We start from the raw sequence: 25768 nt of genomic DNA on the forward strand, positions 1-25768 counted from the left end.
TTGGCAGCCAGAGAGAAACAGGAAAGAATTTACATTCTATGTAGTAGGAAAACTGGAAACAGGACAGGAGAGGGGGAGAGATGGGCATTAAATTCAAAAACAAAACCACACCCCCACTTTGTAAAGCAGAAGCTGACATGATAATAGAACAGGGTTTGGAAACATTGTCCCAGCTCGGCATAAGGGAAAGAGGTGACCATGTGGTGAAAGCAGTCCTGTCAGTAGATAGGAGAAAGCTTACTTTTTTTTTTTCCTCCTGTCTGTAAGGCAGAAAAATCCCCAGAAGCCTTGACTTTATTTGTCTCTGGCATCAGAAAGCAAGAAGAGCTGCCTTGAGGAGAGTAGGTTGCTTCTGAGCAGTGGTCATGCGTGCCTGCAGCTGTACGAGGAGAACAGCTTTTTGTCAGAAAACTGCACACGATGATCGCAGTTGCCTGCCAAACACTTGCCACTTTTTTTTTTGAGTAAAGCATCAGGCCTTACTCCCTGTAACTGACTAACATCTCAGCCCAGTCCTCTGGGTGATTTCATGGCAGCCTATTATTTGCCCTAGCTTTACTTTTTTTTTTTTTTTTTTTTTTTTTTTTGTGTGAGAACATTTAAGCATCAGGGCTGCATTAAAATCTCTTTGCAGGCATGGTAATACCTGTTCTTTTGTGGCTGCAGAATAGCTATGTGACAGTAAAACTGATTGCACACAAAAAGCAGTGTGATGTGATGCACTTCTGAATTGTATTTGAGAGACTGTTTGCCAGGTAACCCTAATGGCCTTCTGAGACATGACCCATGGTTACTGCTTGCAGGATGCTGTTAGTAACAAGCAGCCTGTTACTGGTTCAGTCAAAATTTTTTTGAACAAATAATGAGCAATGAGAACAAGGAACAACATTGAACATTGTGAACAGAAATAAACATAAACTGTGCTAATGTGTGCCTCTATAAGCCAACATGACTGAACTAAAACCTTTGATAGGCAAAGCAGACAAGACTGCTCATTTAACAAAAACAGTTTTCAGAAATGAAGCCCAGCGTGGCATGTGTTGAAACTTAAAAATCAACTTCAACCCCGCCCCTTTTTTTCCATAAAGCAGCACATTCATGGTAACAAAGAAAGCAGTCAACAAAAACAGCATGGGATTTGTTTGAGTTTACTTTTCCACGTCCAGGGACTTAAACTTCTACAACCAGCAGCTGCTTCAGTCTGCCTCATCCACCCTATATGCCTTGGGTAGGAGAGTAACCCAAACACAGAGTAGCATCTGCTGGAGAAAGACCCACCTGCTCAATAGAGGACTCTGTGGCCTTTCTTTGTCACTGCCCTGGATGGAGAGTGTGGTCAGAGGGATGGGTATTCTAAAGGTGACCTGTGGCAGTGTCCTCTCTTATTGTTTTGTCCAAACAGCACTATTGGACTCTGGCACTGCTTAGTTGAGTTCCTCTTTCCTAAACAAACACCCTATTCATGTGCCTCCTAGTCCTGGACCATGCTGGAGGATGCTTATTGCCTGCTGACACAACCCTGGCTTCTGACACATTTCCTTTTCACTACTATTTTTCAATGGCTTTAATCCATGTAGCCACAAGGATTTGCTCTCTCAAAGCCTCTCTTTGGTGCTGCTGATTCCTTCCAGCAGCTACATGAAACGTAAATAAGAAGGGCTGTTCTGTGTGCCAGCACAGGCACATGGTTCCCTCTTTGACATCAGCATGAAATCCTTGGGATATGAGAGAGATGTAGTTATAACTGGGAATCCTTTTCATAAACCTTGCAGTGAACAGCTCAAGAACCTCCTACTTTAGGTGCTTCTAAGGCCTCAGCTGAGCAAAGATAGAAAAACCTGGCATTTCTTGCTGTATGTTTACCCTGTATCATGTTATTGGAAGTTCAAACAAAAAAGGTGTCTTGATCAGTTTGCTGTAGGAGTTGTGCTGCTCAGAAACAGCTGTCATCCTTAGTTATGAGCTATTTGGGATATTCACTCAGGAAGAAGCTCACCTGCAACCCCATACCACACTGGATTGAAACACACCTGTTGTTGACTCAGGATCCCAGTAAACCAGGGAGATTTCCATGTGGACTCAAAGTGGCCCCCTACCTCCCATCAAGTGTTTGGTTCTGTGCAATACTCCCTTCTTGGAGCATGTGGCCACTCCACCTTTTCAGTTTGCAGCTCTTGCTGGTCTCACGAAGAAGTCAGCACCAAGAAAAATGTGTGTCTCAAGGAGTACCTGAGTGTATTTTTTTTTTTCTGAAAAGCTTTTCTTGAAGTATTGTGGCAGGAGAATGTTGAGAAAGCAATGTGTTAACCTCACCACTCCTCCAATGATCCTTTTGCGAGCTAACTGCTGTACAAGTACTCTGCGCCCTTTACATGTGTTCACGAGAGGGACAACGGAGGCCAACACTTGTATGTTGCTACTCATTTTTGTATTAACAGAATAAAGTTCTAACCTGTTTAATTACTTTGTTAATGGTCTCAAAGAGAGAAATCTGTGCACATATGACTCTATGCACAGAAAGGACTGGGCACCTGCATAGTGTAACAGAAGGAGACTAGCCAGTCAGCTGTTCTTCCCTTTGCAAAGATTTTCTGACCTATTCCCAGGAGAGACCTAGATTGTCCTGCATTGTGTTGTCTTCATTCATGTACATTTTGAGGAGAAAAAGGGCCTGGCATTAGGAAGCACACATGGATCCATTTCAGGACAAAAGGAAAAAGCAATGACACTTGAGCTTTTTCAATTCTCATCATACCTGGGGACAGCGAGAAGAAGAAGCCAACAGATGTCACAAGATACCCTGTGCCCTGAATGCTATTTTGGTGAATGCATCCCTAACCATTGCTGTAGGACTCAGAACTGCAGCCCGTTCCGTGCCTGGGTTATTTCATGTCACCTTTACCAGTGCAACACATCACATGGTACCTGTGTGCATAACCTAAGACATCGTTTCACCAGAAGAGAAAACATCATCTGCACAATGTGGTATACCAGATATGAACATAAGGAGGTTTTGCACTTAAAAAAGGCACCAGGTTACAAGCAAAATGGCTAATGTAGATGCACCTATTTCTTCAGCCTAACGTGTATTTATTGCAATCATAAGCTTTTCTATAGACTGTGATTGTTTGTACAGTCCATACTTTGTTGTAGTTTGCATAGCAGAGGTAGGTTGACACTGTAAGGTGAAATAAGTCTTTGCTTAACCTTGTTAATGAACGTTAATTCATTTATTTATGACTTGTATGTCATAAAAAGTATGATTTATGAAGAAGTCTGATTATAGGTCATTTCAGTACTTTCAAATTAACATCAACTTAATTAATACAATAGTCTGCAACAGACTGCTTGGATTTCATATAGCTAATTTTAGTGTAGGCCACAAAGAAAGGGTTTGAAGTGGATAGAGGGTGTTGCGTAAACATCAGTTTAGCTTGTGGCTGATGAGTAGTGTTTGCTTGAATTTCTTCTTTTTTTTTTTTCCCTCATAAACATCTTATTAAGTCATGTGATATTATTGGATCCTCATATCAGGAAGATGAAGTCCACACAAAAATGTCTTCTTAACTTTTAGCTGGAGGCCTTTCTTAGTGGCAACATGATGATCACAGGATATTTTTAAGAGTTACAAAACAGACATTTAGTGAAGAACCTAAGGTTGAAGTACAAAATTTAGAGTAAGTTGGTCTGTGTTGTTTTGGTATTTCTACCACAGGCTGTATGATCTTAGAATTTCACATGATTGCTTTATGATCTGTCTTGGGCTGTAAAGGGAGTATAGTACTTGCCAGAGTCAATGTAGTAGCTTCTAAATGCAATATTGTAGCAATAATAAATAGAATGGTTTTGAATGTTGAGTACTAACATATTGTACATAATACTGCTTAGGTGCAGCATGCCATGGAGATCTTACAGAGAAGCTAAAGCTGCTGTACAAAATGCATGTTTTGCCTGGTAAGTAAGTTATATTAAAATAGCTTGCTTTTTGGTGAGAACTGACATGTGGAGCAGAGTTGTAAACAAATAGCTGTCCCGATTAAAATTAATTTGTACAAATCATTTTATTTGTTTATGCAGTAGTAAAATAAGAGAGCTGTTGCCTTAGTCAGAAATGGATTTAGAAAGTCTGAAAGCACCATGCAGTCCTCTATTGCTCCTGTCACAAAAAGGCCATTTGTATGGGTTTCTTGCAAGTTTACCCAGGGCTGGTGACTTCCACCCTGCACAACAAATACAGTGTTCTTTAGGGTTTGTTACCATAATACGTTTTCTTTAACAGTGAAGCTAGCTTGAAGTGTTCCTGTGTGCCCTGGTTACTTGTTTCTGTCCCCAGCCCTTCTAGCATTCCCCACTGAGCTGGTCCAAATGTTTTCAGAAAGAGACTGTTTGTTTTAAAATCCAGATCATATCACAGGTGCGTTTACTCCTTGTGCTTTGAGTGCTCACGGTTGGGTTTGCTGGAGGTAGGCTTGATTGATTCACTAGTTTAACTAGAAACAAACAAACAAACAAACAAAAATTTATTAAGCAGAAGAGATCCAGTTCTAAGAATGTCTGTTCTGGTATTCAGGAACTGGTAAGCTCATACCCAATCATGATAGACTGTTTCCAGCTAGGAAGGGGTTCCTATCCTTTTTAGGACATGCTGAGCTGCACAGAAGAATGTAATGGAAGTTAGACTTGGGAAGACAGGCAAGCCAGCCTCTGAAGGCAAAGAGTCAGACAGAGATGTATTTGGGGGTAGTGGAATGACGATAACAAGGTAGTAGTAGATCCAGTTGATTTGTTTCCCATGAGTTGAATACAGATGATCCCCAACCTTTCACATCCTCACTCTATTACTTCTAAAAAATGAAATTCTAAACTCTTATCAATGGGAATATGTTCTAGTTTTTGATTAAAGTGTTGAGTTTTTAATGAAATAGAGTTTTATAATATTGTTTAGATCCATCCCCTGAGCAAGAAGAGCCAGACTCTGCTTTTGAAGCCACACAGTACTTTTTTGAAGACATTACACCAGAATGTACGCACGGTAGGCATCTTTCGTCTTGGGCCTGAAAACAACAAAATGCATTTCAAACACCATGCCTTCTTAAAAAGCTACTTTTTTATTGGGTTATACACTGTAAGCGAACTATTTTCTGTAAAAAGAAATATGTGGCCTTTGTATGTAGTTTGGTATCCTTAGAGGTGTGTGTGTATGCTCTCGGAATAATGTCATCAGTGTGTTACTATGAAATTAATTTTGTGATAACTTTTGCATAATATTTCTTGATGGAGAATGGCAATAAATATATCGGCTTTCATGATATATTTGGATCACAGAACTTAGGAAGTTCTAAAAACTGGAGCCAACAGATATACCAAAATGTAGTTCAGTTGAATCTCTTTAGGTGCTGTTTGGGTTGTGGTAACACAAGCTAATAATCGTTGTACTACACAAACAAAACCCAAGATGGTCCCTGTGTTAGTATTTATATTATTATAAGGGATTTGTGAACACATTTAAGAATAAGCAAAAATCATGGTTTAGTCTTACCATTTTTACTCTGCATTTTCTGTAGTGTGAACATTTTCTTTATTTTGCACTGTACACGTGAAATGTATATATGCAGCTAAGACTATACTAATCTTTCTCTCTCCCCACCCCTCTGCTTCCTAGTTGTTGGCCTGGACAGCAGGAACAAACAGGGAGTAGATGATGGGTTTGTTACAGTGAGTCTGAAAACAGACAAAGGTATGCATACATCTTTCATTTCTTGACAAAACACTCCTTTTGAAAATGGAAAGAAGTATTAGTGTAAGGTTTCTTCATGGACTTTTTTTGCATCTCTGGTTACTGTGTTGACAGTAGGCAAGAAGAGTTCACAAGAGAATCGAAACTACCTGAGAATGTGGAGCCAAGAGAATAAATCCAAAGCAAAAAACTCAAAGGACTTGCCCAGGCTGAATCAGGTACTTCTGCTGACACGTATTTTTAATGAACTTTAAACTTCTTTTTTTTTTTTGCATACTTACAAATGTTCATACATTCATGCTAATTAAAGGTTTTATTTAGAGGCAGATGCTTTTTTTTTTTTCCTTTTTTTTGACCAACACAGCAGTCAGCTGAATATAGAAGTTAGTTGTCTTCAACATACTGGCATTCAGCTCCCAAAACATCCTAAAAGTGAGATGCGCAGATAGGAATGATAATTTTTTATTTAGATCTCCAGACAGGGTGATAGGACACAGAGTATTACCAGCTACCACATAACGTCTAATACACATTACATGCAAGAAGCATTTTGCAATTTATACTGTCAGTCTTATTTGCCTTAGATTTATTGCAGTGAAGGAGGATAAAGACCCATTGGGACAGCTGTTCCTTACAGAGCATATAGGGAAGGTGTACTCCTTTTAGAACAATACTTCCTACTTCAGGTAGCCCTAAGCAAATCTCCTTCCTATTAGTCAGTTTTGAATTTTGAAAGGCTTGCATTGAACTGAGTTACCACTGCCAATTAAGAGAGTACTGCTGGTCACTTCCTTCATTTCTCATTACTTCTCATTAGTTTTATCAAGCCACTAGTTATACTTAGCATTCTTCCAACAAGAAAAGCCACCAAAATTAATGCTGTGTCTCACTGCTCATCCTCTGTTGCCCTCCTGTGGCTGCAGAGAGATATATTTATCATATATGGTAAGAAACAACTAGCAGTTTATTGTAAATAGCTGAGACAGGCAGGCAGCAGCACATCTGGCTGTCTAATCATAGAAAATGCTTTCTAGACTATACATAGAGTATTTTCAATTTCAGTTTAATCATATAAACAATTGTGTCTTGCCTCCATTCCAAACTTCTTTTAAACGTATATACTAGATCTCAAAAGCTGAATTTGTTTTCTGCTATCTCATTAATGTTTCCTCCCTCTGTGCTTAGGGACAGTTCATTGAACTGTGCAAGACAATGTATAATATGTTCAGTGAAGACCCCAATGAGCAAGATCTGTACCACGCTACCGCTGCTGTGACAAGCCTGCTTTTGGAGATAGGTGAAGTTGGTAAGCTCTTCACGGTGCAGCCCACAAAAGAGACAGACAGCAGCAGTAACAATTGCAGTAAAACTATTCAGAGTGACCTGTTTCAGAAAAAAGACAGCCAGCAGTACCCCCTTGAACAGCACAAGCCGTTCCAAGGCAGCCTTGCCACCAACGATGAGGAGGCAGTTTGCACCGACAGCACCCTGGGCATGCAGATGGAAGACATTAAGCTCGAAGACTCTTCTCCCAGGGACAACGGAGCCTGTTCTTCCATGCTTATTTCCGATGACGATACAAAAGATGATAGTTCGATGTCCTCCTACTCGGTACTGAGTGCAGGTTCACACGAAGAAGAAAAGCTGCATTGCGAGGACATCGGTGAAGACACCGTTTTAGTACGGAGCAACCACACCACTTCTCTTCGTAGAAGCACTAGCATTGACAGAGACTGGGCCATCACCTTTGAACAATTTTTAGCCTCCCTTTTGACTGAGCCAGCGCTGGTTAGGTACTTTGACAAGCCTGTGTCCATGATGGCTAGGATTACTAATGCTAAAAATGTAAGGATGATGGGTAAACCAATAACCTCGGCCAGTGACTATGAAATCTCTACTATGTCGGGATAAAAGGCAGTTGGGTTTTTTATTTATTTTTTTTATTATGTATTTATTAGTACCTGGCACAGGCCCTGGTATTTTCAAAATATGATTGTTTTCACTAATGTGAAAATGTTGGGGTGCAAACTTAATTATCTTGAAATATAATCACTCTTTCTGTGGGAAATGTTACACGAATGCAAATTTTATTCAAAGTACAGAAAAAAAAATAACAGTTGTCAGTGAAGTGTGTGTATTATTAACCTTGCTGTCAATATAAAATGGTAAAGATTAGTTCTTAACTTCTAAATATAAACTTAATGCCGATATTTGTGTGCATTTTCAAAATACACATATACAGAGATCTGATTATTGGGAGGAAAAAAAAAAAAACAAAGTACCTAAAATTTAAAGGGACACTGTCAACCTGAATAGGACTTCAGGGTGAAATAAAGTTCCAGGCAGCATTCCAGAAGTATAACTTTATTTCATACAACTTTTTTTTTTTTTTAAAGAGGATAACATTTTTTAATGCATGCTTCAATTTTATTTTTTGAATACATGAAGAATCACTTCATTGATACCTGCCTGGATCATAATTTCCCCTGCTTGAGAATGGTACACTCAGAAATGAGAAGTGCATTCCGAGTCCAGCTGGCATGTCAGGCAAATGTGGTTAAATGTGATGATTTTTGCTCCAACAGGACGCAGAGCCCATTTGCCTTTCTCTGGGTTCAGCTACCTCCAGTTTTACCAAACTGAGCAGAAGGGAAGTCCTTCCCCAGCAGTGGCCACCAAGGGAAATTCTCCAGCATGACCATGCCTGGAGCTGTATTCCTAACAAGTAGACTTGGAAGCCTTGCTGTTGTGCTCCAAATACAGTGTATGCAGGTACCTGAACAGATCGGTGGAGTCCCTTTTAAAAAAATGAAAGATGTTTAAAAATAAATAAATCTATAGCTGGATCTACAGCATATATAGCTTAGCTCTTAAAACTAACCTTTACCACCAACCTATTATATCCTTGTTAGATAAGAAGTTAAAAACCTGTATTGCATAAGTCTTCATTTACAACAGTGTAAAGTAGAAATAATGAAAAAAATCTGCAAGATAATGTAACTGAATGTTTAAGTCTTACTGAGAACACTGTCACTTTATATAAAATAAATAGTATCCTGTATCAGCTTACTGAATAATATGTTAAAATGAAAACGGGAGCACCTGCACTTTGAATCCTTGCTTCTTTTATACAGATATTGAGGATTTTTTTTAATTATTATTTTGTTAGCTTTTTATAATTCATATTTGTTCAGTTCAGGATCATGCCTATATGCCTAATCTTTGTTTGCTGCTTTGAGAATAATTTCTGTAGAATACTGTTGATTTTTTTATACTCCTGTATAATGCATCCATGTAACTTGCAGATTTTAGCTGAAGCTGTGTTTAATTCTTTTGTTTTAAAAGAATGCTTTTAAACTGTCAGATAAAGTGGTTTTTAACCACAAATAGGGTAATGTGAACAAATAAAATACACTGCACAGATGTGATTTTTAACTATTAAAGTCATGCTAGAGGGAAAGTAGGTGATTGGGTTTTATTACAGAGGCAAATGATTTTGAATCTTCAACACCAGTTTTCAGAACAAAAACATTTGCTGTTTCCATGCCTTGGTGTGTTTGTTTAACACTTGAATGTGTTTAATTCCATCTGCAACAAGCAACCCATGTAGGCCTTTCACACTGCCCAGCTTCTTGTTATGCTCACATTTGGTGAAAACAGTTGTTAATACTTTTTAAGACTCACAGGTATTCTATAAACCACCTGTGTTTTGCTGTAGCATACTAGACATGCTTTTAAGTTTTTATATATTAGAATGTTTTTCACAGGGTAAGCTGGCAGCCTCTCAACCATGATGGTAACAGAACTGATAATATATATCTATTCAGTAAACATATATTTATTTTGAAATTTACCATCTCATTCTCTGTATGTATATAAAGTTAATTTGGAAAAAAAAAAAGCTGTTAATCTGTTAACTTCTGAGCACTTTGAGTTAATGGCTGTGCTCACATATCCTTGTCTCAATCATTTTACTTTTCATTTCTTGCAAGTAAGTTGGTTTACATGCATATCAAATCGTGACATTAATTTGAAGCTGCAATCACTGTTCTGAAGAATATGACTTTGAGTGTTTTAACTTCATATGTCAAGACCAGAACAGGGTGTTTTATTGTAAATGCCTGGCAGCTAAGTAAGTTATCACAGAAATCTTCAACACTTCCTTAAGCAGACTGGACCTTTTTCAGTTTGCAGACCCCCAGAATAAATCGGCAATCTCCCACACAGCCCTAGAGGTGCACAGATCGCAGCTGAAGAACATTTCATCCTGAAAGGGTTTGCCAGTTTTGCTCTACCGGAAGGGGCTGGCAGTGCAGCTTTTATCCTGGAAGTTATGTTGCTGTTACAACTCCTGTTAATAAGGAGAGGCATCCACAAAGATCTCTGGTGTCACAAGGTGATTATTTTGTGCAAGATTTCCTTGCCATGCTAGCACAACTGTCTCAACAAAGTTTTTAAATGTAAGCCACATCATCATCTAAGTGTTGCTTTGCTAGAGGAAGCAGCCGGATGAGCTGATTTTCTCCAGATACTTTGTAAGGCTGCTCACCTGGCCAAGACCACACCCAATGGCCGCCTGGTAGTTGGCTATTTGATGGCAAGATCTGCTGCAAGATGATGAGAAGAAAGTTGCCGGAGTTTGTCTGACCAGCACACGGTCACATGAAGACCTTCAAGAAAATGTGAGTGAACATTTAAAGTCTTACTTGTATGCGTGGGCATGCTGTGCAAGCAAATCAGCTGATTGATATGCTTTGAGATAAAGACTGTTTTTAGTCTGTGAACTGTAGAGTTTAGTTAAGGTTGTTAATCTCGTAGATAGAAGAAAAAAGGGAAGATAAGATCTCCTTCCTCTTTGGAACTGAAACTTGTGACTGGATGCTGATAAGCTCTGCTTGTCTGATCTGGGGGAGCCTGGTGGTCAGCGGGGTGCTGCCTGCAGAGACAGCAAGTGATGGGGGAGTGGGAGGTTGTTTTATAAAGCTCTACTTTAAACGGAGGAGGGGAAAAAAGCCACTAAGAAATGTGTTATTCTTATCTACCCTTCAAGTTACTTAATCATAGTGTATGAAAGTTGAATGGTACCTCTTTCCTTTATCACAAGTATTTTACAGTACCTGAATTCTGGACATTAGAGGTAAAGGTTGCGTTTGTTGGGGTGTGTAAAGATTTGTGTCATGTAACTTCTTAGCAAGCAGATGGAAAGCTTGTGTGTTGTATTTAAACCTACTGAAAATTTGATGTCTAAGCAACTCAAAAGAGAAAAGCACCTTCAGGGGGCCAATACAGTGGCACTGGAGCTTATATTACAGTGGATGTTACGTGTCAGGCACTGCATTGTTAATGAAGATAGCAGAGGATGTATGGTGTGTACGAGGGCTCTGGGAGCAAAAGGGTGCAGTTGGTCAAACTAAGAGAGAATGCGTTTGTTTGGTAAGCTGTGTGCTATGCTTGGCATTCTCTAAGCTTCTGGATCCCTCCTATCACAGATCTTCTATTATTTGTAGTTTTGCAGCAGCATTTTGAGACTATGGTAATCAGGCCTCCCAGCAGTAGGTGCAGTACAGAAACAAACAAGAAACAAAATTAAGGCAGTACACAAGCACTGTAAGCCTACAACCTGCCTAGATGAAGATGCAATAGATCAGAGAAGGCACCTGTAGCTATGTATCCATGCCTGACAGGTAGGGAGCACAGCTCACCAGTTCTCTTCCCATTTTGATTGTAGTCATGTTGATGGGCTCCAATGGTATTACTCTGCTGCTATCCCTGACAGTTTATTCTCGTCTGTTCTTTGTAATTCAGTAATATGAATATACACTGTAATTAGAAGATGCCTTTATCAGAAATGACATATTAACTGTATTTAAAAAAAAAAAAAAAACAGCCACCACCTTGATGCTGTTGCATCCATTTTTGTCAGAAAAATATGAGTAGTCAGGCTTAGACTAAAACCTCTTGAAACTGAGAAAATACGAAGGAATAGTGTAGGAGTTGGTAGGCTAGCTCACCTATGGTGGAGAGTGCCTCGGTCTCCTGGCTTTTTGCATCGGACTGCAGCATGCTGGGCCTGCCTTTGGTCTCAGACATAAACGCGTAAGGCTGGTCAGGAACTAAAGCTTGCCAGTTCAGATACTTGTGGGGGCGTAAGTTTGTAGCAAGAATGAAACTGAAGCAGTTGCATTTATTACTGAGCTTTAGCCTGTAGTTCAAAGAAAAGATTTTTCTTTCCACTAGAAAATAGTGCTACAAGTCCAACAATTGTAACTTTTTAACGGTCAGTTTAAATGCCGGTTTATTCAGTGTATATATAAAAAAAAAATAGATCAGCATGACAGATTCAGTGAAAACATAAATTAGCATGATGGCAAACAATTAGAACAAAATATGGCAGTAAACATTAAATTGGAATATGGCTAGTAATAAAAAATGTGTTACATGATTGTACCAGCAGTGTCATTGCATAAGTGTTTCAGTGCTGGAAATAGAAGGAATTAAATATGGAAAGTAAGTTACTTTTAAGTGCAATGAAAGATGCTTTCAAAAAGTGGTGGAAGGTAATCTCCCAAAGCATGTCCCATTAGAAGAGAATGTATTACAGGTTCTTCTTTTCTGGCATGCTCTATCTGTTTCAGCTTCCTGAATGCGTGCTTCCTCATCCCTTTTTCTAAAACAACTGGTATTTACATAACTGACCAACTCGACAGTTGGGGTTTTGTTCATCTTGGGGTCGGGGGAGTGGGATGTTTCTGCAGTGCAAGGCTTGTTCTATGCTTCTGAAGGAAGGTGGGGGGAGTCCTACAGGTAAAATCTTGTAATTCTTATGTAGTGGTACTTTTGTACGTTAATAGAAGCATGTGGTCTCCAAAACTTGCGAGTAGAAACAAAGGCCACCTGAGAAATACAAATAGAATTTGAAAACTAAGCAAATAATTCAACGTAGCCTGTATGAAGATGAGTGCATGGTGGAAGGGGTAAAGGAAGTAAAAGATTCTTTCTTGGTTTGGGGAGAAGGAACAGCCAGACAACCAAAATAAATCAAGGTTTCCCTTTTTCTCTGGAAAAGTTTGCCAGAGTTCCAGCAGTCAAAGTTTGTTCCTGAACTTTGCTCTCCTGAACAAAAATCCTTGCACACTTAATGCAGAGAAAGCTTGTCCTAGCCATTCAAACAAAACCCTGTTGTGTAACTTTTTTATTTTTGTTTTGTTTTGCACACATTTATCAAATGGTACTGGAGGTACCTGGTGATGGTTAGGAGCTGTAATAACCACCTACTACTCGCAGCAGAACATGGCAGTGCATGGCAGTCTACCTGTGTAATATTGTCTTATATTCTATAACCTTATTTGTGATATACCCATAAAGCTACCGATGTAGTCCTGTAGCTACAGAGGCTCAGCAAAACAACTCTTCGCCTCCTCCCAACCCAATATGTTTTTTGTGTATACTATATATCAAGGAAGCGAGGCCTGCTTTTATTGGTGTGGACCAAAAGAATTTCAAGAGATAAAGGGATGCTGGTCTTTTGGGTCAGATGTAGAACAAAGTGAAAGAGGGACCTGGAGAAGCCCCTCAGCTAATAAAGCAGAAAGCATTTCCTTTCAGCTCAATGTCATCAGTCCCAGCAATATGGTGTAGCCGTGACTTTGGTTAAGGAAAACATGTTTCATGATCATGAAGAGGGAGGGAGGAAGTGTTAAAGGTCACAATACACAAAAATTTATCAGATGTGTCAAACTGACTTGTCTATTTCACAATTTTCTGTTAAAACAGATACAAGATTTCAAGCAGACTTGCATGTAAGAATTTCTCTATAGCACCAGAACGATCTTGAGAGTTTGTGCAGATCTCTCAGATTTACATGTTTCCAGTTTCTTTCTTCTGGTGTTTGACTTTTAAATGCCTATCTTGGATTCTGATTTTGAAACTAGAAAATGTGAGGCAACAAGCATTTGTTCTTGCTGTTGTTTTTTGCCAGTTCAGCTTCCACACACATAAATGTTCCACTGCATACCACTTCTACAACTTGTGATACAAGGCTACTAGGAAAGACAGAAATGCAAACCCAGTAGAAGAACCTTAGAGAACTCTAAAATGAGTTCTCAGAACTGAGGAGGGAATTAGAAGAGCATGATGAAGCCTTCCCTCATATTGCAATATGTGCTGAGAGCATGGCTAACTGTAAACTGCTAGTTTTCTAACAACTCTAATAAGCCATAACATGCAAGCGTTGATAATGTTATACAATAACTCATTCTTTATTTGCTACCATTGTAAACATCTTTCCATTACACAGACATCACCGTTTACATTATTGCTTTTATATTGCGGTAAACAGAAATTCCAATTAGTATACAGCTATCTAAGCACAGTGTGATAAGAAGAAACTGCCCACAAGCAGTCTTGTCATCTTCCTCTTCCCCCCCCACCCCGCAAAAGACAACATATAGACTGGCACAAGAAACATCAGTCCAAAGACTGATCACCTTTCTACTACAGCAACACAAAACAGGTATGACCAAAAAAAATTTACTAGCCATATTTTCAATAATACTGACTACTGAACTCCCACATAACTAAATACAAGTGTTTCCATTACAATAATTCCTAAGACAAGGTTAACCAATGGGATTTTTGTTTTCCATCCTACTTTAAAAACATTTTTTCCTCAAAGAGTGAAAATCCAAAACTATGTGAGGTGCTTAAATTGGCCCCTTTTCTTTAGACAAAATGTCATATTTTTACAGTATCAAATGACAGAAGCACAACCAGTTTAAAAATATTCTTGTTTCCTCCTAAGTAGTGTCGTCTTCAAATCATGCCTTCCAATTAAGTTGGTTATTTAAGAAGCAACATGCTCGTTTATTGAAAGACTATATTCTATTGTTATTTATAATAAGTTTCTACTTATCTTCAGATTAATTTATTCATGGAGTGGCATCACATTTCAAACATATGCTGGAACAACAGGAAGGGAGGTAGTCTCTTAAACAGTTGTTACAGGAACAAAAAAAATAGAGAACTGCCTTGTCTTCAGTTTTAATTTTTTCTAAAATATTACTGTTGCATATAAACAATGTAGTGAATGCTTTGACGATGCAGCATGTTAAAGTAACAATACTTACAAGTTCTAATAAGTAAAACACGACAGTTAATAAATAACAGCAAGAGAATTTAACAAGGTTTTAATTTACAAGAGTCTTAGAATAAACTACAAGCAGTAAGTTCTGATGTTGAACAAATTGATCCTATCAACTTGCAGAAAGGTGGCCTACCTCCGTTTTGAATCTTCCATAACCTTAGGATTGTCATTCTGTAAGAGAGTTAGTACAAAATACCACTGACAAGTAAAATACTGTTCTAAACACTCTCTTTCCCTTCCCTAAATGCAGCTTCACCTTCCCCCCTCCCCTCCCATATTCTAGTTACCACCATAATACAATTACCTTACCACTGGTGCAAAACAGGGAGACCTGGTACTATTCTACATAGAGTGACTTAAACAGAAGGACTGGGGTATTTGATCACAAAAACTACATGCAAATTCTAACCGTTTACTGGGGAAGTGTAGTGGAGCCTAACAAATACTCATCTTAAACGATTACTACGCACAAGCTAATACATTCCCATATATCTCGCTCATTTTATGATAGTTAGGTTTACTTTTGTTTCCCTTCATATGCTGATGGAGTTTAATCCCAGGTCACTTTTTGATTTAAAAAATAAAAAGCTAATGAAGATACATTCCATGTAGGGCTCAATCTGTGTTCTACACTAAGATGTCTTAGCTGTGTGACAGGAAACCTAAAACTTGATGCTCAAAAAGCCTCAGCAGTAGTTACGTGGCAGTCTCCTTATGACCAAGGAGCTGAATGCAAGTTTCAAGGCTGGAAAGACTAGTGTGGAGATTGTTAGCAACCATTGAGTGGGGGGGGGGGGGGGGGGGAAGCTTGCAGACTCCACAGGAGAGGGTTGGTTTTTTTCTGGAGATGGCTCAACTGTTTTTTTTAATTGTTAGCAAGTGGTAGAGGGAAGTAAATGTGATTCTGGGATTCCCTTCCTGCTGCTGCTAGACATCTTGGGGTCACTTCCGAAATTCAAAAGATTAGTCTCATGTTGCTTGCAAAGGAGATTTACAAGCAATATCAAAATTATTAAAGATAAACACAAAGGAAGCTGGGACTAGGAAGTAGTAAATAACTAACTTTCTAGCTGCTGAGAAAGAGTTTCCTTTCCACTCCCTTCCTTAGCCAGCTGTTAGGCATGTTCAGTTTCTGCAGGGGGTCAGAGAAACAGAGCTGCAACACAGTATCTGAATCCCAGATTGCTCTCCCCAGCATCTCAGCTCTTCCACTGGTAAGAATTACAGAACTCCAAGTTTGCAGGAACAGCAAAAGAACCAGGCTTCTTGTGGACAGTTCTGTTATCTGAGAATCACAGAGTGGTTTGGGTTGGAAGGGACTGTATAAACCACCCAGTTCCAACCCTCTGCCATGGGCAGGGGCATCACCCACCAGACCAGGTTGCCCAAAGTCCCATCCAGCCTGGCCTTGAACGCTTAGAAGGATGGGACATCAGCAGCTTCACTGGGCAACCTGTTCCAGTGCCTCACCACCCTCTGAGTGAAGAATTTCCTAATATCTGATCTCAGTCCGGCCTCTTCTATTTGAAAGCCGTTACCCCTTCTCCTATCACTATGCTCCCGGACAAAGGGTCCCTCCCCAGCTTTCCTGTAAGCCCCCCTTTAGGTACTGGAAGGTTGCTGTAAGGTGTCCCCAGATCCTCCTTCTCTTCTCCAGGCTGAACAAACCCAGCTCCCTCAGTCTGTCTTCAAAGGAGAAATGTTCCAGTCCCTTGATCATCCTTGTGGAAATCTATCTGCTTTAAAGCCAAAGCATAACCATAAATATACCCTACAAGCATCTTCACATTACCTTTTTTCTTTTTTAGTAGAATAGTGTCAGTCCAACATAGATGAGATGAACCTCTCTCCACCCTGTGTGTGGTAAACTCAAAAACTGTTTGTTACTATACCTAAGGCATCATAAAAAGTAAACAGAGCTGCACTACCTCCTGCATATACTATATATATAGATATATATATATAGTATACAGTGACCAGGTGCTTTCCCACAAATAAAGAGATCACCAGCATTTAAGGGACCAAGAGTAATTGGGTGCACGCAGTGCAAGAAGTCACTATTTATACAAGACAGAATTACCGAGGTGGGAAGGCACCTCTGGAGACCACGTGGTCCAACCCCTGCTCAAAGCAGGGTCACCTAGAGCAGGCTGAGCAGGACCTTGTCCAGTTGGGCTTTTAATCTCTCCAGGGAGACGTAATATTTCATATTATATTAAGAAATATATTATTTATTTAGTGTAACATCACTCATTACAAAAAAGGGGTTCATCCCTTTCCTCTCCTGTTCAGTATTTGTATTCTTCAGGACCCTCTTCATGATTAGTCACTGACTGTAAGTTAACTAATTTACCTGAGATGATTTAAAAATAAAAGATGGACCATGAAAGCTTGTATTAGCATACAGGTTTTGTGCCAGTGTGCTATTTATATACTGAAAGAGTTTTTCCCAAATAACTTGAGCTTCTAAGGCTATGATCTGGTTACAGAATCAAAATAAAACACTGATTGAAAAAAGCAGAAGGCACTTATTTAATAGTAGGTTTTGGAAAATGAAGTGATGGTTGTACCAAATCTGTTTAAAGCTGCTTTAAGCAATAATTAGACAAAATATAAATATGAAGTCCTATTGACTAGATTGTCTGAGGATGCCATGATTAAGGAATGTGTCACAGTTGCACTTATCCATGCAAAATGCATTTTTATTAGAGGCTAGTATTAATTTTCAAGAAATAGGGGCTGCATCTGCAATATTTATTTTTTTTGTTAAATGAGTCAACTCAACTCTTGTACTTCCCAATGGGAATTTCTCATTAGCTGCTAAAAGAAAGGGCTGACAACAAAGTCAAGCAGTCTGAGCAGCTGAAGTCAGATCAGAAAGAACGGAAAACTTTTATAGCGGCAGTATTTTTAGAAAGAGTAGCTTTACTCTGAGGATCAGATCCTCACACCGTTGAATTGTGCTTCTTTTTTTGTTGTTTGTTTGTTTGCAAATTAAGCTTTTTCCAAGCATAGCAACTTGCTGGTACAAATCCACAGACAAAAAACTTCCTTAGCCAGAAGTAATTTGTAGTAAGTACATCAGTATGTTGATGGATTAAGCCTCTTTCCAAAATTGTGACTAATACATCCCCTTCATCAACCTCTTCGTTGTGGAAATTTAACATTGACAAGTGGACTACTGACTACGCATCCAGAATGAGAACACAAAAAGCTTAAAAGCAGGGACATTTCAACTAAAAAAAGTTTTAAAAGACAATTAACAGATAAACTTATTAATGAAATGCACTATGCAGAATAAATATCTGCTTTGTGTTCCTGCACCAAGAAGTATAAAAAAATGATAACAAGCGATCCAGGGATCTTCAGACTTCTGGGTTAAAAAACAAACAAAACAACAAAAATAAACACAATAACCATGTCCTTTGGAGAGTAGCATATAAAGAGCTGTAAACAGAGGTTGATTGTCCGAGCTTTCTTAACTGAACTTAGATTATTTTTTTATGTAAAAAAGTTCTATTGTTATACAGTTTTTGGTGAAACTTACAAAACTTTCAGCCAAATGAGTAATTCCATTGTTGATGCAGAACCTGATACATTGCAGAGGAGTTAAGGTTTCTTTTTATCTCCCAAGGTTAATATCGCATCATAATCCAGTAGAAGACCCTTAATTTTTTCATGGAATTTTTCTCTGTACTGGTTGAAGTGCATAATACTTTCTGGTTCTTCTTCAAACCAGAACTTGTCAAACTCATAAACCAGATAACCTAGAAAGAAAATAAAATACAGACCTACAAAAATGAGCTCCACAATTTTGTGCCTTGAGCTAGTTAAACCTACAATGATCCTTTAGACTTTGTCCAATTCCCTAAAATAGGAAGTGTTTTATCCTGGTCAGCAGCAACCTTTTGCACAGTATAATAATGAATAAAAGAAAAATCTGCAAGTACTGTATTTTCAGACTGCAGATACAGAAATTCACCTAAATTTATTCCTGAAACGTACATTTCTGTATCACAGTGGTTAAATATTGGTTACATTTCAAATATCTGGTCCTGAATGTAACCAGCTTGCTGGGGCTAAAGAGAAAAAAGTGGAGATGCACTCCAAAAATAAATCAACCAACCAAATAACACTCTATGTTGTAGGCCTACCCCCAGTAATCTGTACTAGAAAATCTACAGATACTTACAGTAAAATTGATGGAAATGTTCCATTTGTGGCAATCCAGAGACCACGTTGTACAGATGAGACTTTAAATCACCACTCTTAAGTAAGCTGTATGCCATTTCGGTCAGATTAATTCCAACAATTGCATAAGAGTATCTGCAACAGCGATCATAGTTCATGTTTTTACCTTATGGATTGAAGGACTTAAAAGCTTCCCAGAAACAGTTGGCATTAGGATAACTGTAAGAATCAATTTTTCCTATAGTACTTGTTAACAAGCCAACTCTGGCCTACAGACCCCTTTTTCAGTTCCCTGGTGCAGCTAACCATGTGAAAGTTAGTTATTAAAAAAAACTCTAACTTCCTATACAATAGTATGGTAAATGCCTCCATTAAGCAATGACGAGATGGGAAGGGTAATCAATATTGACCTCATTGCTCAATTGAAATCATTGCATCTTCTGGAATATCAAAAATAGGACATCAAAAAAACTATTTAAGTATCAATAGAATGGTCATCTCAACTTATTTCTTCATATCAAAAATCTGTTTTTCTGCTGCACAGTTAGAAAGCATCACACCACAGATTCTTAAAGGACTATTAAGTGTTTAAAAAAAGATGAATTTATTTCAATGATATATGTATTTAATTGATGGAAGTATCTTGGGTATCTTATTCATGATCTAGTTGCATAAGATAATATTCTTTAGAGTTGAAGTCAAGGAAGTTTCCTATTGTTGGTAGGTGATTGAGCTAACTGGGGACTAGATGGATCAGATGACACATACAGATTTACTGTCTCTCTTTTGTATCTGACTTGTTTTAAAATATCTTTTCCTGTAAAATCAGCGAAGCATTTTAATACACAGTGTTCAAAGATGAAGTAAAATGCTGAAATGAGCAAAACATCTACTTGTATTTACTTATTACAGAAGTCTAGAAAAAATATTAGATTAAGAGGTAATCTATATCATCCCTACACAGGATCAATAAGAAAGTGAAAAATACGTATTCACTTCAAAATCTATTAAAAATACAGCTATGATGTTAGGTGTTTATTGTGTTAACCAGAGTCAATATTTTGCAACATTTTTGTCCCAACAAGTCTGTTCGGAAAAAAATTACAAAGTTAGCAACCTGAAAATGATTTGTTCCGTTTCTCAAGCCTTTCTACCTTTTTTTTTTTTCCACCCTTAACTGGAAGAAACACGAATATTTTCCTCTTTATTTTCAGAAACAGTACTTGACAATTCTCATGTGCTCTTCTGCAGAACAAGTGAAAAAGAGTCATAATGACTTACCCTAGCTTAGGGTGATTTGAACGAGAGAGGATCTGACGAGCTTCATTGGTGTAATGCTTACTAAAATACCTGTCAGTGTGAAACAAGACCTTTCATTATTTTTAAGTTCATATAAAAAAAAATTGTGTCCATATCAAAACATGTAGCTATAAACTAGAGCTGAACACTACTCTGTACTAAAAAGGTCACAACATGAAAACAAAGGAAAAGTATTTTAAAAAAAAATATTTTATACTCAGTTTCAGCCAATGCAGTAGAAAAAAATAAAATCTGAACATCAAACAGGAAGTTCACTTAAGTCTACAAATTAGCTTAGCAGAGGTATGCAAACGTGTTTATTTTTCATTGCAGTAATAAATTCAGAAATTTTAAAAGCTTTCAACAAGTTACTCTCCAAGTCATAGCCTATCAAACAGATCATATGGTGACAAAAAATAAGGTGTCTGGGGCAACTTTATTTCTCCCCTCACCTCTTGTCTCTACCCAACTACACACTTACAGAAGTGTAGCTGCTAGAAACACTTGACTTATTAACAAATCCTGTTTTTCACTGCACATATGCCACCATTTCTATTTGCTTTTATTCAGTCTTTATTAAAAATATCATTAACTAATGAGAATTCATAGATACTGAACATTAGTTATAGCAGAACCGCCATAGTTCTTTTCACTTACACCAGATTCACTAATCCCAGCAGGCCCATCCCTCTGAAGTCTGTTTTGGGGTCATCACCTTGGAAGCCGATGTCACACCACTGCTTGGTGATTCTGGCCTTCAGATTTTCATGAGGCATCAGCAAATTCCAAAGCTGCACAAATATGCTACCATGTCATGCATAGCTGCTGAAGTATTCTAAGTCACATAATTCAGAGTACTTGTTGCTGCACACTAGAAACCATTCACCACGGAATAGGATACAGCCTGCACACTGTTTTCTGTCAGTGGCAATCTGGAGTCATGCTACAATAGCTTAGTCAAGAGGTTATGAAAATGATTACATTTAGCATTAAAAGTGATAATTTCCATTTGTAGGCAAAGCCACTATATTGACACTATAGAAGCCAAGACTTGTTTCATTTCAGAAAACAATTGATGCATCGTATTCCAATAGGACAGCTGTAAACTGAAATACAAATTCACGACAAATGTTTACTTGCCCATCATGCTGTTGTCCATAGGGATTTGACACCTACGGACAACAATGCAATGTGGGGGTTTGTATGGCAAGTTGGAGGAGTTATGAAATGCCAAGAAAATAACATGCTAATATATTTGCAAAGCAGAAGTTATTTTAAATAGACTCGAGCAAAATTACGTTTGCTATTATTTATACTGATAATTGAATACTGACAGATTGAAACTATCCTCTTTGACATTGACTGGGATGAGTGTGTTTTTTTAAGTAGTTATTAATTGAGAAATTTACAGAAGTCTGCACAAGGTTAAATATCTTTTTAGTTAAAACCCTTCAGTGACCTGTTATAAAAAATATTTTGCTGACTGTTAGGTCTGATTTTACATAACATAATCCCAGTACAGGCAACACTAGTTTACTAATTGGTTTCGCTTTGACATTTTATTTTAATCAGCCACTTCTGTAATGACTTGGTGGTTCACAAGTAGAAAAGAGCTTTAACTAGGGCATCTGTTAATAATACTACTGATAAATGAAGTTCTTTGCAACTATTGGACCTGACAGTGGGGAATGGGGAACAGCTTTTGTATTTAAAAGATTTGCTTTTACCTCAATTAACTGTTCCTCATGTTCTTCGTTATCTGAATCATACGGGACCTTCCTCAGATTTTCCACATTCAAGTAAAGTTTTTTGTAACCTGTTATCTGCAGTAAGGATATATGCAGATTTGTCTTAAATCTGAAATAATAACAAATAACAGAAGGTATTGAGGCTTCGTTAGCTATAATTTCTTGCTTGAATAAGTTAAGTTCTATCAGGTAAACACAATATAATCGTTAGAATTAGGAAGTGCTTTATGATTACATCTTAAACTTCACCATATTGGTTAAGCATACTGCTATAGGGATCTTACTTCTACTTCTGATTTTAGAGCTGCGCAGTCAGGCCCTATTCACTTAAATATATGGAGGAACATACCCTCGCTAAAATCTGTGGTGACAAAGAAAAACTCCATGTGTCATTCTGACTACTGTACCCACAAACATCTGCCCACAAACTTTTTGTAAGCCTCAAAACCAAACTTTGTCAGAAATTTTATACCTTCAAAGTGTTTCACTGAACTAAAATTTTGATGATTCATAGTTTTTCCTCTCAATCGCTCATAATTACTTCTGCAGAGAAATGCAAACTTTAATCTGCCATCACTATACTCTCTCAAATATATCTAAACAACTACATAGTTCATGTCTCAACTTCTGTGATACTTCTTAAAAGCAAGGAATAACAAAAGTGACCTGTGAGATACAGAGGCAGTTATCTCAAATCCATTGCAATTTAAACTTTGCAATGCATTTCCTAGAACTGAAGAGGACGTAGCCAGACCTCATTTTCTAGCTTCATTCTAAAGACTTGAATTGCTCAAATATTGTATCTTACTGAACAAGAGCAAAAACATGCCAAGAAGTGAGAATTATCTCCCTTGGAGAACCTTTGTTAGAGTTCCAAACATACCTGATATCCTTATGTTCAATTCTCTTTTCTTTCATTACATCTCTGACACACTTCTCCACTTCAGCTTCATCAACGTGTAGAGCATTTCTTAAAACCTAAGAAGTTAACAAAGTACAAGTCCTCATGATGAATGCAGAAACCTGTTGCCTACTTTACTCTTGCTATTTCTCATTCTCTGGATGCCTGCCCCATGTGTATTCTTTCAATAAATTAACTGTTCTCCTTTTTATAGCTTTTTTAATGCTTATAAGAATTATGCTCAAATCACTTATTAAAAATCTGCGTAATTAGATAAGTGCATAATCTGTAACTATGTCAACTGTAAATTTTTTTCTGCAAAAGATCCACTTTAAAAAAAAAAAGCTTAAGTTAGGTTCTTGTTTGCTTTCAAATGCTGAATTGAAAGATGTTCTTCCTAACCTAATTGAAACAAATGCATACTGTGCTCTACTGTAACAAAAATACTTGTGGCAGTTACTAATTCTCTCTAAAAATCACACTGCAGTGACTAGCTAGAAAAGGAAGAATGCTCAGTCACCTCACGACCTAGAATGGAAAAGTTCCGTTCAAGACGCACAGATTTGAGGGCTTAAAGCGTTAACTACAATGTCTAACTGCTACGGAACAATCAGCAGGAGTTTGTTAGTTAGAAGTCTACCTGCAAACATGCGTTACATTTTTTTTCCCCCAATGATTTGAGATGCTACTGTATATACTCCATATAATTACTTTATCTGTATCATTTACCTGTATTGCATTTCTGGTTTCTACAAAGCCAGCAAAGGAGACAGCTGTGACAGGGAGAACTGACTCTCTCCAAGAACAGAAACCCAGTACCATGACTTGTCTGAGTCACTGCTACAGAGCAGGTAATCTTTCAGATGAAAAAAAGTGAACAAATGTTTGAAGTGATATAGGGTTATTCTTGAAAAACCCTGACTAATCCTAGCATGGAGAGCCCAAGATGTTGTTCTTTTCTTTCTGTCTCTTATTCCTCTGCTTTTTCCTTCCCTCAATAAGCACGTGTTCTTTTCAGGCACCTGCCTCTGAAATAGTTTATAATACAGCTGAATCTTTATCTTTTACCTTGTTCTTTGATGATCCCAGTGAATGTTCTGCAATAACAATAATTTAAAGAAAATTAAAAACAAAGTCCAATGGAAGTGTTTTTTTTAAATAATTGACAATAGGTGTTCTTGTAGGTATCATAAAATGCTGAGTAACTTTTTGATTACATGTATCAAATACTTAACCCATATCAAGCAACTGAAAGGCTTAATTTACGTAGATTTTCAATCATCCTTGAGTTCAATGCCGAAAACAGGCTTATTATTCAAAACAGCGGTCAGCAAGATTTACTAAAAAAGAAAAGGTGTCAAGACAGAAATATCTCTGCACATTTTTCCATTCCTCGAAACGCCTTCTTGTTTATGACTGAGGAATAAGGAAGCAAAGCAAGTTTCATTTTTTTTTTTTTTTTTTTAGAAAAAGGGCTACTTTTATATGAGAAAAGCTGCATTATGAGAGTTTTAAGGTCACGGCCGTGCAGCCCCCGGGCTCGGCGGGCGCCCCCCGTTACCGATGCCGAGCGTCCTCCGCGCCCCCTCCTTCTGGCCGTGCAGGACTCGCTGCAGCTCGCACTTGCCGGTGAGCAGCCTCACGACCCACTTCAGCCAGAACCGCACGCAGCTGCTGTACAGGAACCCCCACAGCTGCAACAACATCTGCGTGGAGAAAGCTCCGCGTTACCCGCCGGGGCCGCCCGCTGCCCGCCGCCCCCCTCTCCCCGCCGGCCCCCGGCCGCTGCGCCCACCGTGCAGCCGCCCGCCGGAAGCCGCCCGCCGCCTTCCCTGACCTGGAAGTGATGGCGGGGGACGACGGAAGCGGCTGTTGGCCGTGCCCTTGCCGTTACCGGCAGCGTCCCTGCCGTTACCGGCCGGGCACATACCGCCACCGGCCGGGTGCCTGCTGGCAGCGGCCCGGCCGGGGTCGTGAGGCGAGGCGAGGCGAGCTCCCACAGTGCAAGGCAGGGCGCTGGGGCGGGCTGCTGGTACCCTCAGCCCATGCCTGGTCACAGAATCACAGAACCATTAAGGCTGGAAATAGACCTCCAAGATCATCAGTTCCAGCCACCTACCCCCAGTATCACCCACTAAGCCATGTCCCTAAGCACCACGTCCAAGCTCTCCTTGAACACCCCCAGGGGCGGTGACGCCACCACCTCCCTGGGCAACCCGTTCCAACACCTGACTGCTCTCTGAGGAGAAATGTCTCCTCATTTCCAACCTAGTGTCGCTTGGGGCCACTTGTGTGTGTCTGAGGACAAAGTGAGCAGTGTGCTTGTCCCTCCGGTTAGGGTTATGTTATGAAATGTAATCGGGAAGGAGGCGTTGTGGGCTTAGGCGAGGTGCCTGTGAGGAGGGTGCTGGCCACGGATCCTGCTCTGCTGCTGTTGCACATAAGTGCAGCCCAAGTGTTTCAGTTAGTCCCGGTAGGCACCTCCTTTGTATGATAATTAGTGATTATTTTAGACACGTTTGGCTCAAGCAGTTCTGTGGAGGGCAACAGGTAAAATTCCTTTTCCTCTGCGCTGCACGCAGAGTTTGAGGGGCGAGAAGGGAGCTGGCAGGCTTGCTGGGCCGTGGGCAGGTACCTCTCTGAAGGGAGGAAATGGAAGTACCTTTCACACAGCATGAAAGGCCTGGTGACCTGCATCCCACGGGATTTCGGAGGGTGGGCCAAATACATCTGGTGTTTTCCCATTCAGA

The 25768-nt window shown here is 39.0% G+C and overlaps 3 protein-coding genes and 1 long non-coding RNA gene across 20 annotated transcripts in view; 2 read left to right on the top strand and 2 right to left on the bottom strand.

Annotated features, from left to right (window-relative positions):
- The window catches only part of TBC1D9 (TBC1 domain family member 9), a 71759-nt gene extending 62917 nt beyond the window's left edge, over positions 1–8842 (top strand). For 4 of the 6 annotated variants that reach the window (XM_080590926.1, XM_080590928.1, XM_080590931.1 and 1 more), the window contains 5 exons: positions 3889–3954; positions 4946–5032; positions 5663–5737; positions 5852–5955; positions 6923–8842. In XM_080590926.1, coding sequence (XP_080447052.1) covers positions 3889–3954; positions 4946–5032; positions 5663–5737; positions 5852–5955; positions 6923–7648 — 1058 coding nt within the window. In that variant the 3' untranslated portion in view covers positions 7649–8842. The remainder of the gene's footprint in view (positions 1–3888; positions 3955–4945; positions 5033–5662; positions 5738–5851; positions 5956–6922) is intronic. The other 2 variants (XM_080590927.1, XM_080590930.1) reach the window with 1 other exon arrangement.
- LOC308194748 overlaps positions 1–25768 on the bottom strand; it is a 310853-nt gene that overhangs the window by 239064 nt on the left and 46021 nt on the right. The gene's annotated exons all lie outside the window — the stretch shown is intronic.
- MGAT4D (MGAT4 family member D) overlaps positions 9337–25768 on the top strand; it is a 58587-nt gene continuing 42155 nt past the window's right edge. For both annotated transcript variants that reach the window (XM_080590999.1, XM_080591000.1), the window contains exon 1: positions 9337–10419. The gene's annotated coding sequence lies outside the window, so the exon portion shown is untranslated. The remainder of the gene's footprint in view (positions 10420–25768) is intronic.
- ELMOD2 (ELMO domain containing 2) lies at positions 13972–25215 on the bottom strand. 7 transcript variants are annotated; one of them, XM_080591014.1, is made up of 9 exons: positions 24814–25201; positions 24580–24724; positions 24087–24115; positions 23001–23095; positions 22097–22226; positions 21027–21160; positions 20352–20420; positions 19072–19205; positions 13972–15050 (listed from the first exon to the last, which is right to left on the bottom strand). In XM_080591014.1, coding segments are annotated over exons 2-9 (738 nt in total). In that variant the 5' UTR covers positions 24814–25201; the 3' UTR covers positions 13972–15048. The 7 variants fall into 7 exon arrangements, with proteins under 7 accessions (XP_080447140.1, XP_080447137.1, XP_080447135.1 ...); XM_080591009.1 differs by lacking the exon at positions 13972–15050 and adding an exon at positions 17633–18670 and having other exon boundaries at positions 24856–25215; XM_080591008.1 differs by lacking the exon at positions 13972–15050 and adding an exon at positions 17633–18670 and having other exon boundaries at positions 24814–25213.

This window comes from Anser brachyrhynchus, assembly GCF_964034855.1.
Source record: "Anser brachyrhynchus genome assembly, chromosome: 4".
NCBI classification, from domain to species: domain Eukaryota; kingdom Metazoa; phylum Chordata; class Aves; order Anseriformes; family Anatidae; genus Anser; species Anser brachyrhynchus.